The sequence below is a fragment of the Erithacus rubecula genome, assembly GCF_903797595.1.
Source record: "Erithacus rubecula genome assembly, chromosome: 18".
Taxonomy (NCBI): Eukaryota; Metazoa; Chordata; class Aves; order Passeriformes; family Muscicapidae; genus Erithacus; species Erithacus rubecula.
The window spans coordinates 3,762,268-3,777,495 of NC_136670.1; the positions used below are offsets into that span (position 1 = coordinate 3,762,268).

The following is a 15,228-nucleotide window of genomic DNA, read 5'->3' on the forward strand; positions in this document are numbered from 1 at the left end:
TTAGGTGAGTTTTCTGGTCAGGAGACAGCACCACACTCTGTGCCCAGATATCCATTTCTCAGTCTGTTTTTACAAAACAAATGATCTCTGTAAAAGCATCTTTAATCCCTGAAGGTGCTCTGGGTGAGCAGGACCCTCCCCAGCAGCCTTACTGGGGTGTTGCACAGGGCTCTGCTCATGCAGACTGGCAATCTAATTTCTCAGCTGCTCTTCTTCTTGTCTGTGACATTTATGGAGAAGTTCATCAGTTTTTTTTATGGGAAGGCAAATATATTTATTTGACTTGTCTGAGTAGCACAAAAGTACAGAACACAAGGTGGTGTAGCAGCAGGCAAGCAATAATAACTCACTGTCAGGGTTGCTCATCAACTGGGGGAGGATTCCACTGAAGTGACCTCTGCTCCAGCTCCTCTCTGCATGCTGGACCCTGTTACTTCTTGGCACAATAAGACCTCAGAGTTGATTTCAGCAAGTTCATGATTATTTCCCCAGCAAAGGCACTCACAGAAAGCAGGCAGGGAGAATTTGTGAATGTGTGAAGTCAGCATTGTTACATTTTCTTATCTGCAGTTACACACTAAACACATGAACTGAGATACCTGAAGGGTTTCCCAATCAGCCAAGTTATCTATGAGACAGGGAATCACTCATTTGCTGTCTTTTACAAAATTTCAGGATGCTAGGTGAACTCTCAAGCTGATCACAGAGGGGTTTGGGTTGGAAGGAATTTTAAAGCTCATTTCCTTCCACCCCCTGCCATGGGCAGGGACACTTTCCACTATCCCAGGCTGCTCCAAGCCCTGTCCATCCTGTCCTTGGACACTTCCAGGGATGAAATATCCATGAAAATGCCAGCTTCCAGAATCAAAACATCTGAGCTGGCAAAGGACATCTTCATATGGGGAAGAAGAGTGGCACTGAAAAGGGTTAACAAACAAGCTGGCAACACACTTTGCTGTCACAGGCTGCTGATATTAGAAACAATCCTGTCATAAACAGCATGTTCCCAGCCACATGCAGAATACCTGCCTTATTTGCAGCTGCACAAATAGAACTGTGGAAAACTGGAAATTGTTCTAGGAAGGAACTGGAGCCCTGAGCAGCCTGCCCCTAATGAGACTTCAGAAGCTCTCAGTTGATTTACTTTATCAAAGAGAAACTGAAGAAGTGATTTGATCAGTGCCTGCATGGGTCAGGATTTCAAATGCTCAGAGGGCTCTTTAATCTAACAGAAGGTATAATAAGATTCAGTGCCTGCAATTGAAGCTAAGCAAAATCAAATTGCAATTAAGAAATGTTTAGACAGCAAGGGTAATTAACCATTGCCACAATTTTGGGGGTCAGAATGGAATTGCCAGCTCTTGAAATGTTTTAATTTGAATTATTTCTTGGAATAATATTCCATCTTTGGAATGCAGTGAAATATGGTGGTGTGTGTTCCTATCAAAAGCACAAGGACATATGACTGGGATAAATGTGCATATGAAATATAATTTAAAAAAACCCAAACCCTAATGCATGATCTTGTACATTTTGTGGTTTCTGAGTATTATTTCCTGCAACTTTTCCATTAAAAAAAATTCTATTTTCCTGGTTTGCTTTTCCTACTGAAAACTCACCAAAGGCACACATGGTTTATAGGCACTGCCAAAAATTTAGTGAGAAGTCTTGGCCAATTTACCCTGCAAAGTCATCCACATTTGCAGGGGACTGGGGACATGTTTGTGAGAAGCAGACAGAGAAAAGGGACTGTGAAAAATTACTTTAACTTGGCTTTAGTGCAGCAATTAAAGCAGCAGCCTGACTTTGCTGGAATCTTTGTTGTCTTTCCCAGTAATAATGGTGCCAGAAGGAGTGAGATGTGCATTACAGCTGCAAACAGAAGGAAAAGCAAAGCCTGCTTGCCAGCCCTCCAAAGGCTCTTTTGCTTGACTGTTCTAGTGAGAGATCAGTTCACTGCCACCTCCCCTCCCACCTGCATTTTGAATTGCTCACAAAATTGCTGCAAACACATCCTGAGAGGTGCCTGGCCCTGCTGGGCCCCTCATTACCTGTGCTTAGCTCCACACTCGTGGGGTGATTAGTTGGAGAGGGAACAATGTGTTACTTGCATCAGGCTTTATTAGCAGAACATGAAAGTGTTAAGCTCAGCTCACACACAGCAATTTGTGCCCAGAAAAGCCTCTCTACTTTTCCTTGGCCCAGATAAAATGCTGGTGGGAGTGACTGAGAGTCCAGAGCTGCTGCTGTTGTTGGGGGTGGGATTTTTTGCAGGTAGCAGGGTTGCCATGCCTGATGGGTTTGTCACAGAGGGCTGGAGGAGGTGATGGCCCAGTTTCAGCTGTGTGTTCCAGGGTGGAGAGGAGGGTGACCCACACTGTGTGATGCTTTTCTTTAAGCAGAAATACCTGACTGGGTGAGGCACACAGATCACACTGTGCATTCTTCCCTGTGAGGGAGATGAGACCCTGGCACAGGGTGCCCAGAGCAGCTGTGGCTTCCCCTGGATCCCTGGAAGTGCCCAAGGCCAGGCTGGACAGGGCTTGGAGCAAACTGAAGCACCCTGAAATGAGATGGTCCCTTCCAATCCCAAACCATTCTGTGCTTCAGCCACAAGAGTTGCTCCCACAACCAGCGGGATTTGCAGCAATTTTTATCCCATTGACCAGAGTCACTATGTGACCAATTGTCACTATGGACTCAAAGGCCATAGACAGATCCCTTTTTGCTGCTGAGCACCTTTTCCCAGTCCCAGCTCCATACCATGAGTGCCTACCTTAAGCAAAGTTATTCTGCAAAGAAGGAGCCACCACTTTCCTGGCTCTCACCTCTCCCTGTGACACATCTCTCTGAGAAGAGAGCCAAGTACACCAGAATTAAAGGAACTGATGAAGAGAGAAATTAGTAATTGCCTGCAAAGGAGCTGGCTGATCTGAGTTCCATTTTACAAGTTGCCTGTGCTCTGCGTGTGCCCTGCCCGAATTAGCACCAGAACCACACATTAGTTTTAAGACTCCCTCTCGAATTGGGATCTCGTAATGTTTTTTAATTGGGGCTGATAAAAATGTGGCATTACTTGCAGGTTCCTCAGAGAAGCCAGTTGTGAAATTGGGTTTGTATTAAACCTAATGATGGAAAATTAAGCGTAGTGCGTCTGTCGGAAATGGTCCGCGATAAAAATCTTCTCCTTTTCATTACAGGAGGTTAATAGGGAATAGGGGAGCAAAGATGCACTGGGAAAGCGAATCCAACTAGGGGAATTAATAAGCCTTGAAATTCCCTCTGTTCAGAGTTCTCACACTGTCATTAGTCAGAGCATTAGGGATGATTATACAAATGCTTTGGATGTTACTCTTCCTTAAATCCCAAATTTATTCACATTTTGTGTGCGAGGGTTGCTTTGCTTGAGCCATAGTTCTGTAAATCTCTGAATGTCCTGGGAATGTGACTGTGTTTATGAGAACTTGGGACTCAGAAATCCTGAAATTCAGGAGTCTAATCTTCAACGCAGATGATCACTGTGCTAATTTATTTCAGAGGAGCAGGCTGTGCTCAGCATCTCTGATCATTCACCCCCCATCTGTGTTCATGTCCCCCTGGTGATGGGCTTGCCCTGCAGCAGTGTCCACTGCTGGCATTCCTGTCTCCTCACAGTCCTGCAGCTACCAAGCAGAGCATATCCCTGCTTCCACATCTTCCCCTCAGCTAATAATAAACCAGCTGAAGTGCTATTTGTCATATCTGTGCTTTGCCAGCTGCTGAGGGTGCAGTGGGGTGCACTCAGCTCTCTGCTCCTGCCCACCTTTACAGCCCCTGCCTAAACACCACGGTGGTTTCTCAGGCAGAGCAATTTCTGCCTCACAGAAATCACCCTGAAATTGCAATTTGATTTATTTATCCTTTATCCCTTTACAAACGTGGCCATGGTGTTGCTCTCAAGGGGAGGTGTTTCAGCTCTTTGTCAGTGAACTTGCTGTAAGAAACAAACCCTGTGTGTGGAAGCTCAGGGGGTTTTGTGAACCATCTGAGGGAGGTGCATTTGCTGTTTGCTAGTACCTTGGTTTGGGTAAGGCCAGAAAGAACTGATGTAGGTTGTGTGTGAATGGAGCTGAGCATCTCACATCCATGCAATCATAGGAAAAAAACAGTGCTGTATTTGGTCAACTACTTAAATTTGGACAGCTCTGCTAGATAAGTCATTGAATTTTTCATTTAGTCTGAATTCCTGTTGTTAAAGATTGTTACAGTCAATTTTCATTTAGTCTGAATTCCTGTTGTTAAAAATTGTTACAGTCAGTTGTTTGGTTATTAAAGTTATTTTTAAAGTTATTTTCTGTTAGTTCACTGGTAATATTTTGTTGTGCATACAGTTTTGCCGGAGATATGAGGTTGCAATTCCATCTGCATAGTGATTGATTTCTTTAAATTCACTTCTTACAGAAAAAAACACCCCATTTCTATTAAGTTTACATATCTGAAATTTAAATTTCTGCACACAAGATAACTACATTTTTATGCTGGTTTATTTTTTTTTTCCTGATGATATTACATCTTTGTCATTGACATACAAAGTTTTAGGCCTGAACTAGCAGAGCAGTTGAATTTTCCTTAGCATCCTGACTTATTTGAAATGCTAATCACTTGCTTGCTGTTCACTCGGGTCCCTCTCAGCTATCTCATGCTGTACACCCCAAATCCTGCCTGAATCTCTTGCTCATCTCTATGTATGCAGGTTTGGGAAGAGAGTAGCTATGTAGCTCTGTTGGAGCTGCTGTGGGGAGTTCACCCTTGATGTGCCATATCCTTGTTAGCCTGGCTGCCTCTTCACTGTCTTTCTTTTTTGAGTTTGTCTGTTTGCACAAAAAATATTCAAGCGCGATCGAATCTTTCTAGGCATTTTAGACAACAGTGTGTTTTCTACTGATTTCTTTACTTCCTTCTGCCCGCACCCACCTGCGGGGTGTTGTTAAATAAACAGAGGGAGGATGAAACTGGAAGTGCCAGGTGGCTGAAAGCTGTTTTTTGCTGTGTCTCCAACAGACAGCAGCCACGGGGAGCTGGCGCAGCCCACGCTGACCATCCAGACGCACCCGTACCGCGGCTGCGAGCCCGTGGAGATGTCCTACCCCCGGGGCCAGTTCCAGCCCGCCATCCGGGTGGCAGACCTGCTGCAGCACATCACCCAGATGAAGAGGGGACAGGGTTATGGATTCAAGGAGGAGTATGAGGTGAGAGGAGCCTTTTGTTGCGCTCATGAGGGGGAGAAGCTTGGGAGAGGGGAGTAGGTTTGGGGAGCTTCTTTTCGTTATTCACCCTCTTGTGGACACTGCTGAAGGCCCGTGGAAAAACCCAGTCTGGATTTTTCCCAGGTTGTTGATTTTTCTCAGCTTCAGTTTGGATCTTTCCCAGGCTGGGGATCTTTCTCAGAGACAAAACAAGGGAAGGAGAAAAGAATAACACAGATAGACACCTGGTGTTGGCCACTGAGCCACGTGAGTGTCTTGTGATGTTTTGCACAAAGCATGTTTTCAAAGAGGTGTTGCCTTCTTGGACCAGTGAGTCTTTTCTACTTTGTTTTTCACAATCTATCCTATATAAATGCCATGGCTTTGCAATAAATTGCTCTTTCCTGCTACTTGGAAGGAGTCATGTTGCTGTATTCCTTTGCTGTTTCCTAGCCTTACAGCAACATCCTCTTAATCCTTTTCTTTCTGATTTTGGTTTTGAGGGCAGGATTTTGCAGCACTATCAATCTTTGGAGGCCCTCTATTGCAAAGAGAAGGTGTTTCCTACAGCAGTAAGTGGGTGACACTGTGCTCATCCCTCTGTCCCATAAAGAGCAGACAGTAAATGTTCAACAGGTGCTGAACACAGGTCATGCAGTCCTACAGTCCCTTCCTTGCCCATTCTTTCCTTGAATAGTGTGAGCCAGGCTGTGAGAAGGGGAAGGGGTTTTCCTTGAGCTTTTTGGGAGCTCCAAGTCCTCTCTCATAACTGATCACATTAAATCACAGTGCAATGACTTAAATGCACAATAGTCAAGTCAAGTGCAGGTATTTGTTTAGCTAAAATGAATGTGGAATTTTTCAATATGATCAAACCTCTGGCTCAGAATAGGCTTCACTGACATCCTCTATCAACTCCATGTTAGGAGAGGAGTAAAGAGAGGGTAAGCTGGAAAAATGAAAGCTGCCCTCTTTCCCCTCATCTCTCCCCCCTGCAAATTGGAATGACCAGGAATATAATCCACATGACCAGAGGACATGATGGTGGGAATTATTTGGAAGAGGAAAACACATTTAGAGCAGAGCAAACAGAAGAGGGAAATAGCATCAAACATATGTGAGACTCAGCTCTAGCAAGAGATAATTATAATGAATGTAGTAAGCTCATGGGAAGGCAATAAGAAATTAATATGCATAGTGGCATTAAAGCTATTTAAAAATAATGTAACAGCTGTGAAAATAAGTTACTTAATGAAAACAGCTCACTTTTCCACCCTGCAAGTAAGAGACCATGGGGTTTGTCTCCTCAGTGCTGAGGTTTGCTGTAATTGAGAGCCTGTCTTTTCCTGGTCCTCACCAGGGAGCATTTTTTAAATCAGATGGCATCAAAAACTGTCATAGCAAGTGTTTCTGAAAGTGTATGCTAACCAGGTCTAGGCACTCTTGCCCCATAATCAAGCGTGCTAATTAAACTATAAATATAAAGAGTTTTGTTTAATATTGGAAAAGGGTAATAATTCTCTGAGGAGATTTACTTAGCCCCCCCTTGGCCTCCATTTCCATGAGGAGTACCCAAAACTACAGTGAGCTCAATTACAGATGCCCTAAGTCCCAGTTCTTGATGTTCAAGAAGAAAACAGGTGCTGGCATAGATGTAATTTTCTGGCGCTGGCATCGGTAATTATCAAAATAGCACATTAGCATGAAAAATGTCAATGCAACTTTCAGCTCCACGAGTCTGCCTTCCCCAGAAAGTGCTGGCTGCAGAGTATGTATGGATGATGACAATACACAGATTTGCATCTTTCCTTTCTCTACAAGGAGTGTCCTGGAGAATGCCACAAGCTCACAAATCCCCTGTGCCATTCCATGGATCCATCAGCTGTAATTGCAGGGGCTCTCCATGGTGGGATGGGGGGTTGGAGCATGGGATGGAAGCAGCACTTCAGCTCCAAACAGCAGTGGGGAGGATGTCAGGGAGCAGGAGAGCTCCTGGAAGGTGGGAGGTTTGAGCTGCTTGTGAGTGGGGGCTCAGCCTGGGATCTGCAGGAGCACAGAGCTGCAAAATCGGCTTTGCAAGATGCTGTGCAGAGCAGCTGATCAAATCTCGAGGAAGAATTTGATGTCTCTTTTAAAATGTGTTTTCAGACACTAATATCAGTGTCACCTCCAAATATGCTCTCTTTTTTTTCTTCTGAGGAGCTGATTTTCTACTTACTTTGCAAATTGATAGCATAAATTGCAGCCTGTTTAGTGACATGTTACCAAATAATTTTACTCTCATGAAAAATCACTTTGAACGGAGCATATCAGTCACACATGACAATCTCTTATCTCTGTGCGTTCCCATTTCCACCGAGTAACCTGGAAATTGCATTCCATATTTGTTTAAAGGATGCCTGCACCGACATGTTGGAGCACAGGCAGCTTGTTTTGCTGAGGGCATCTAGAAAAATATTCCTGGTGGCTCCAGGCAGAGCTGAGAAACAGGATGGGATTGTGTGAGGGTGTCAGTGCTGGTGTGAAATGAGTGTAAACTGGGTGTGAACAATGGGAGAAGCTGTCAGCACTCCCCTGTCTGGGTTATTTTGGGGCTGCCTGCTACACCGGAGGGCAAAGTGTGACTTTGGGCCTTTTTGGCTGCTCTGTTCAGTGATAACACAAGTGGAACAGAAGAGGAAAATCTGTCAGTGGCGCTGAGTGTAGATGGCACTGTTTGGGGTTGGGAATAGCCATAAACATTTAAACGGGACACATTTAAATGTCACCAGTTCCTTTTCCAGAGTGCATCAGCTCTGATTTGTTGGGAGCTGTGGGACCTGTCCCACAGACTTATTGCAAGCACCAATTACTGGCTAAGGAGATAATAAGCTTAATTATCCAAACTCATTTTCCATTATGATTTAGGATGTCACTAATGCACATTCTCCTGCTGCATTACTGAGACTGTTTTTCAGATTTTGTGGCTCCTTTCCTCAAGCATCTTAGTGCTGAGAGCCTTCAGATGGTGAAATTCACCCCTGGATTTAACCCTTTAATTTCTGCCTACACATTTTCATGTGGCCAGAAGAATAGGTCTGATGGTCGGGGCACTGCAAAATGAATGGATGATTTTTATTTTTTTTTTCAGATTATGTTTTTTAGCCCAGGTAATTTTTAATTGTGGTTCCCAGTAGATTTGTGGGAAGAGTTTTTCCACCACTGTTGAGAAGGGAGTGGCTGCAGGGAGAGGGCTCTGTGGCACACTTTGGGAGGAACAGGAAGCCTTTGAAATGATGTCGTTGCCTTTGGCAACAAAACTGCAGCATTGAGGTGGATCTGTGAAAACGAAGGATTAGAGTTTTTGTATTTAAATTAAAAGCAAATAGCAAACTAACTAAATGCATCCATCCAAAATTTAAATTGGATTGCAGTGAGCCTCAGTTTAATGGGAACACTTCAGTTCTGTCTGGGCTGTGGTGCTTAGGAAGCTTGATTGAGATGAAGCTGACTTTGAGAGATCTATCCTTGTAATTTCAGCTAAAATTTAGATCAATTTAGTTTAAAAAGCTTCACTGTAACCTAAATTCCACTAGTGGGAAGATATTTCAGTATAAATTTCACAAAACTTCTCTAAGAGAAGTTTAGAGTGTTCTGAAAGTGGAAAAAGCCTAAAAATCAAGTATAGGTTTTTTAAACATTAAAATTCTTCTGTTACCAAGTCAAAGAAAGAAGGGGGAGAATTTCCTCTGTAAAATGGATTAAATACCAGTGCCTGAGTGATCTGTCCTGATTTAACATTGCTGATAATGCAGATGGAAACAGGACTTTTCTTACAGTTATAGAGGTACTCATTGTACCAAAAAAATCTGAAGGAACAAAGCATTAGCTGTGCTCCTCATTTTCTAGATGCAAGTCAATTATAATCCATATTCTCATCTTTATTTTTAATGTAATTCCAATTCTTGGTGCTGCATTTTTAGGGACCTCATGGGCGAATTATTTGGATTTTACATGGAGTTACTCCAATTTGTTCATCTGGTGTTTATAAAGGTGGGGATATAAGGGGTGCCCCTGCAAAGGTGGTTTGTGTTCATCACCAGCCAGAGCTGTGCTCCCTCCCTTCAGAGCTGGTCAGTTCTGTGGAAAACAGGGATTTCTGTGCCATTGAGTGAGATGAAAAATCCTGGACTCTTAAACCTTCAGAGGCACAATCAGCAAATATAAAAACATCCATTTCAGTGGAGAATTGCATGTTCAAATCAAATGAAAGGATATGGTTTGTTGAAAAGGGATTTATTAGACCTGAATATATTTTCTCTGGCCAAGATAGCTTCTCCCATGTGGAAGTCATGAGAAAGAATTTTCTTTTATTTCTTTTTCTTTTCAGATGGCTCTGATTAGGCACCTAATGACTGTTGCCATTCTTGGTCAATCTGCTGTAATTTGATATTAGTGGAAAAATAAGGCACCTTTTTCCTTGCTCTTTGAAGATGAAAATGGGTCTTCTTCACCTCTTTTCTTTTACTGAGAGGTTGTTTTTTTGTTGTTGTTGTGTGTGGGTTTGTTGGTTGGGTGTTTTTCCTCAGAAGATGAGCTGCTCTTTGGAAACAATAGTCTGCAAAGGAAATATATGTGTGATCAAAGCCCTCACCAATTACAGAGTTATTACTCTTTCTCCTGGGCTTTTGAATAGGAACTCAGTGTCCCTGTCTTTGTCAGCAGAGCTCCTGGCAATGCTGCAGTGCCTGACATTTTCTGTCCTGGAACCCTCTGGGGCAAATTCACAGCGATCTGCTCTGCCAGGGGTTTGCTCATATTAAGTTTAATTGTAACATCAGTGTTGTAGATCCTAATTGTGTCTCTCTGCTATTGCATTCAGGCACATAATAGACCTGGGTGGCTTGTGAAGATGAATATAAATTCATTTTGTAATGAATTTACAGCTGAGTCAAACTACCCGCTGCTGGCTGAGGCAGATGTGATTCTACAACGACTGTGGCATAAACCCTCTGTAATTCCCCAGGGACCAGAAATAATGAAACTTTCAGTGATGATTTGGTGATGTAGAATCATGTAAGGGGCTGCTCTCCTCACCCATGTTTTTTTCCAAGCAAGGCAGGACCATCCTCCAGCCTTGTCCTTTGCCAGCTGCTGCTTTCCAGGCTGTGCCTTGGAAATCCCTCCTGGACATGTCTCTAGGATAAAGTGGCTCATTTGAGGGAGTGGAGAACATTTGTAGGGCTGAGCTGCAGGGAGGGTGGCACTGTGTACTGCCACTTCCTTTCCCCCTTCCTTCCTCAACTAAAAGAACAGATTTTAGGAAAATGGCTGTTTATTCTTGTGCTTCACAAGCATGCTTTATCTCATTTTCCTTCTCTTTCTTACACATGATTTAAAACCCTGAGTTGCTTTATCTTTCCCTAGAGAAATCCAGTGAATGGCTTGTATTGCCTCACCCATTATTAGCACAGAAATAGGTGAAACCACTCTATTTCCAGCTTAAATATGAAAGGCTGAGCACGGGGTTTCAACCATCTGGGTTTTCCTAGAGGTGTAGCCAAGTAAAATCTCCCCAAGCCTTGTTCTGCAGGAGAAATGAGGTTAACCTGTGACTGTGCAGCCAGAAACAAATTCCCCTGATCTTTTTAGATGAGAAGCAGCAGGAGGAAAATGATTCTTAGCTGGCAGAAGCCAAGAGATGCAAATGGTGTGCACCAAGCTCTGCTTTTCACATTAGTGGAGGTGCCCTTTCCTCACCAAGAGCTGTTTCCCTGGTCACACACTGAGTGATGCAGCTCCTTCATTTTTGCCCTGCTCTTCTTTAGGCCTCTTTGCCCATCTGAAGGCATTGGCCAGAGTTTTTGAACCCCCCTTCTTGTTTATTTTGCAGGCACTCCCCGAGGGGCAGACGGCGTCCTGGGACACGGCCAAGGAAGACGAGAACCGCAACAAGAACAGATATGGAAACATAATCTCCTGTAGGTGTAAATTCCCATCAAACTGGGAGTTCTGTAAGGTTTGCATGTGTGCTGTGGGGAAGGGTGTGTTGGAGAAGCTCACCAGGAGCAGGCTAACAGTGCTGAGCCCATTTGTTACAGGCTTTATTCCTGGGATTTATTTTATCTAATGTTTTTTTAAACCTTATTTTTCATAACATCATTGCATTATGTTACACATTTTCTACCTGCCTTGCTTTCTGCTTTAGGTTTGTAGCTTAAGGACTGAATCCTTTTGTCACTTTTTATGTGATGATGTCCATTTTCTGTCAGTTTTCACTACAAAACCCAGAGCTTCCAGTGCCACAAAAGGGAGCACAAAGGAGCTGCAGAGAGATCAGATTTTTAGCTGTGACTCAGAGGCCAGGTTTTCTCCTTCCTTGTGGTCAGTAGCCAGTGGAGCAGTCACTGCTTGTCCCCAGAGAGCAGGTTTAGAGGGTGGAACAAGCTTCTGCCTCAGGATCATAATAAGGCAGCTGAAAATGCACTAAAATTTCTTGGTTCACTTCTTTCAATGATCAGTTCCTGTTGGTGTTCCAGGAATATCAATACATACAGAACTGAAGAGCAGGGAAAGCTCCATACAACCATTTAGGTCAGCTTTATTCTCCAAAGCAGGACTAAATTCACCTTCCTCATTTTTGTCAGATATTTGTGAAGCCTCTTACAAAATTGCTCTCCAAAACTGAGCTTCCCACAAGCTCTCCAGGCAGTTCCCCAGTGTTTCATTATTCCTGATAATGACTGGGGAGAGGAGGTGTGAGAATTAATTCTTTTCAAGGGCTCCTGAGCTGCATCAAGTTGGAGAAGCCAAGCTTGAAACCATCAGAACAAGAAATCAAAATATAAATGAATGTGCCATAGATTTTCACAACTGGGAAAATCTATAGAATGCTCTAAGAGCAAAATTAAGTCATGTTGAGTGATATATTCTACACTGTATTTTTTCTTGTGTTAAGAAATTTATTTCTTGTAGAACAAATAGATTTTACTATTACTTTTTTTTTAAACCAAGAAAAAAACACCAAAAAACCACTAAAACCAAAACAGCAACAACAATAACAAACCCAAAATCCCCAATTTCTTCATAAAGAAACATAACTCCTCCTCTCTTTGAAGCCTTGAAATAACTGATTCATATGCCAGTTTTGGGGAATGACACAGAGAATTTCAGTTCAGGGCCCCTATGGTAAAGATGAAGGAATCTGCAAATGAAGATTGAAGTTTGTGAGCCCTGATATCTGATATCCCAGTTCTGCTGCTGGCTTTGTGTGGTTGTGAGCTGCTCACCAAGTTCGCCAGTGTTCTTTATCCATGTGCAAAATGGAAGTGATACTACTGGAATATTACAATTAACATGGAAGTTGTGTTCCTTAATTTCATCTCCACCTTGCTGTGAGCTTCCTGTGTCCTAGTGGCAAAGAGAGGCATCCAGTCACAGGCTCTAATTTACCTCTCTATACAATTAAATCAAATTAAATGGGTCTAAGACAGATGAATCTTCCAGCTATAAACGCTGGTTTGAAAGTGGAAGTGCCATGATATGATAAGAGGAAGGAAATATGAAAGACTTTGTTGCTCTGTATGATTTTGAGGAAGCACTTGGCATAATTCAAAAGCAAAGATGAAAAGAGGCAAAACTGTGCAAAATCTTCCATCTCATTTGTGTTGAAGGTGGTCATGAAGAAAACCTTGAACTCCAAGTGAAATGTGAGGAGTTCAAGAAGTAAAATCAAGGAAGATAAATGGGATGTTATCTAAAGAGAAGGTGTTCACAAAGACAAATTGTTGTCTAACGAAGAGTGACGCGATCCTCTTGGCTCTGAGGATAAATACAGCAGCAGTGCAGAGAGGAGGTGATGAACTTGAATGAGGGAATGCAAAATGTAATCAGAGCTAAGAAACAAGAATCTGCACCATGTAAAGTGCCAGAAAAGGAGCTCAAGTTTGAGGAGTTGTTGGGAAAGATTTTGGAATGGGGATGAGAGGGTGGAATGGGCTTTCTTATCTTCAAATATTTATCATAGCAAAGAGTTTGAGAAGGAGACAAGGGTTCTTTAAAAAGACAGCAAGGAGAATTTAGAAACATACAATAGTGATATTGAGAAGGCTCAGAAGGGAGAAGGAAGGAGGATGCCTAAGGTAGGAGCATGTCATTGATCAGATATTTGTAAAACCTTTGCAGAGTTATCAGCTGAGCCTGAAGCCAGACCCCACTGGTGGGTGAGTTGGGCAAAGTCCCCGAGTAAAGTCAGGGCAGGATCCAGAGCAGAGGATGGAGAGCAGAGCTGAGAATAGCAGGGCAGTGATTGCCTCCAGGCAGGTCATGAAAACAAATTGTGCTCTGTGTGTACAAACTGGGCAAAAGCCTGAGCAGAGGAGTGTTATACTCTGAGCTGTTCTGTTGTGCTTCAGTTGTAGTGGCTGGTCAAACCCAGAGCAGGCACTGGTTGCCCCTACCAGTTTATTTGGTAAAAGGCTGCACGTGGCAATTAACATTATTTATTTAACCACAGCTGCCATTTCATCACTCCTGGAATGACAAATCCCCTGCCTTTTGGGGAGTGAATTGCAAAGTCAGGTTTTGATCTGACTTCTGCAGCAGCTTCAGGGACTGGTGTTAAAAAGTGGGTTTGTAAGCCCTTGCAATGAGTAGCATTGCTCAGTGAATCACAGCAGATTAGATCTTGCCTTTACAGCCTCCTGGGTTACAGGGCTGTTTTACTGGCTCACTGCTCCCCCAGAGCTGCATTAACATCCTGCCTCTCTCTGAAAACCTGGATCACACTGCCAGCCTCAGCACCTGCTCTTCTGCATTTGCAAACCAAAGCTGCAGACCAGCCTGGGAGCTGATCTGTTCATCAGAGGAGGGCAAGAGAGCTCAAAGAGCTCTCCCAGCTTTTCATGGTTCTCTGCCATCTGTGGCAGTTTCTGGAGCAAGGGAAAAGCTGAGCAGTGAATTTGGGGCCTGCATGACCAGAGAAATCCACTGTGGATGGTGGGAAGATGCAGACAGACTTACCATGCTGCAGGAAACTGTTCTGCTTGAACCTTTTATTATATGAACAGAGTCCATGAGCTTTGCTCCTACACTTTTATAAAAGCTGTAAAAACAAAGGCAGCTGTGGAGATGCCAGGTTTTTCTTTAGGGGGCAAACTTAGGCAGTGTACCCATTTATGTGCTGAAGCAAAATGATTTAATTCTGCTTTAGGGCCCAGATATTGAGACCTTCAAAGAGCATCAGAAAATGATTGTTGGAGGGGGGATGTTGAGCTGAATCTATTACATGAGAAGAGAAAATGTCCAGAAGCTATATGGGACCTTTGGTTCTATTTGATTTCTCTCCATCTTGCCCAGATTTAGAACCATTACATTACAGGAGAATAAAAACTCTCAGAGGAGAGCTGAGGATGAGAAGAGGTAGGATTGTGTTTTGCTTCAGCTGATGGACAGCACTTTCTCTGCCTTTCTTTTTCCCACTGAGGCACCTTATGGTGGTCCTTTAAGAACTATGGAGCTGGTGACAAAAAGCAGAGAAATTTACTTTATTTCATTCATACTCTGACTGCCCTATGGTTTGAATTGAAAAAATCTGAATTAATTAGAATTTTGAGGTGAAAGAGATGAAGAAGCTTTCACCTGGCACACAGGTGGAGAGCACTTCTTGCCCACAAACAGGGATAAGACACAAAATAAAAAAAACCTACATAAAATTCCAGACTGGTTTGGGTTGGAAGGGACCTTAAGGCTCCTCCAGTTTCAACCCCTGCCATGGGCAGGGACACCTTCCACTGTCCCAGGCTGCTCCAACCCTGTCCAACCTGGCTTTGGACACTGCCAAAGACAGCTTGTGCCAGTGCCTGACATCAGTATTGCATTTAGAACTGAAATCTTCCACCTTCCAAACATTTTTATTCCATGATTTCTCCTGCCATGCCTAACCTCTTGCAGTTCTGTGTGACACCCTTGGAATTTGATCCTGTCAGGGTGGGATTTACCACACCTGGATGTTGCCCAGCTCTCG

General features: G+C 43.3%; 1 protein-coding gene across 6 annotated transcripts in view; it reads left to right on the forward strand.

The window, feature by feature from the left end:
• The window catches only part of PTPRT (protein tyrosine phosphatase receptor type T), a 438,156-nt gene that overhangs the window by 387,823 nt on the left and 35,105 nt on the right, over window positions 1–15,228 (forward strand). For all 6 annotated transcript variants that reach the window (XM_079321668.1, XM_079321670.1, XM_079321671.1 and 3 more), the window contains 2 exons: window positions 5,041–5,228; window positions 11,098–11,185. In XM_079321668.1, coding sequence (XP_079177794.1) covers window positions 5,041–5,228; window positions 11,098–11,185 — 276 coding nt within the window. The remainder of the gene's footprint in view (window positions 1–5,040; window positions 5,229–11,097; window positions 11,186–15,228) is intronic.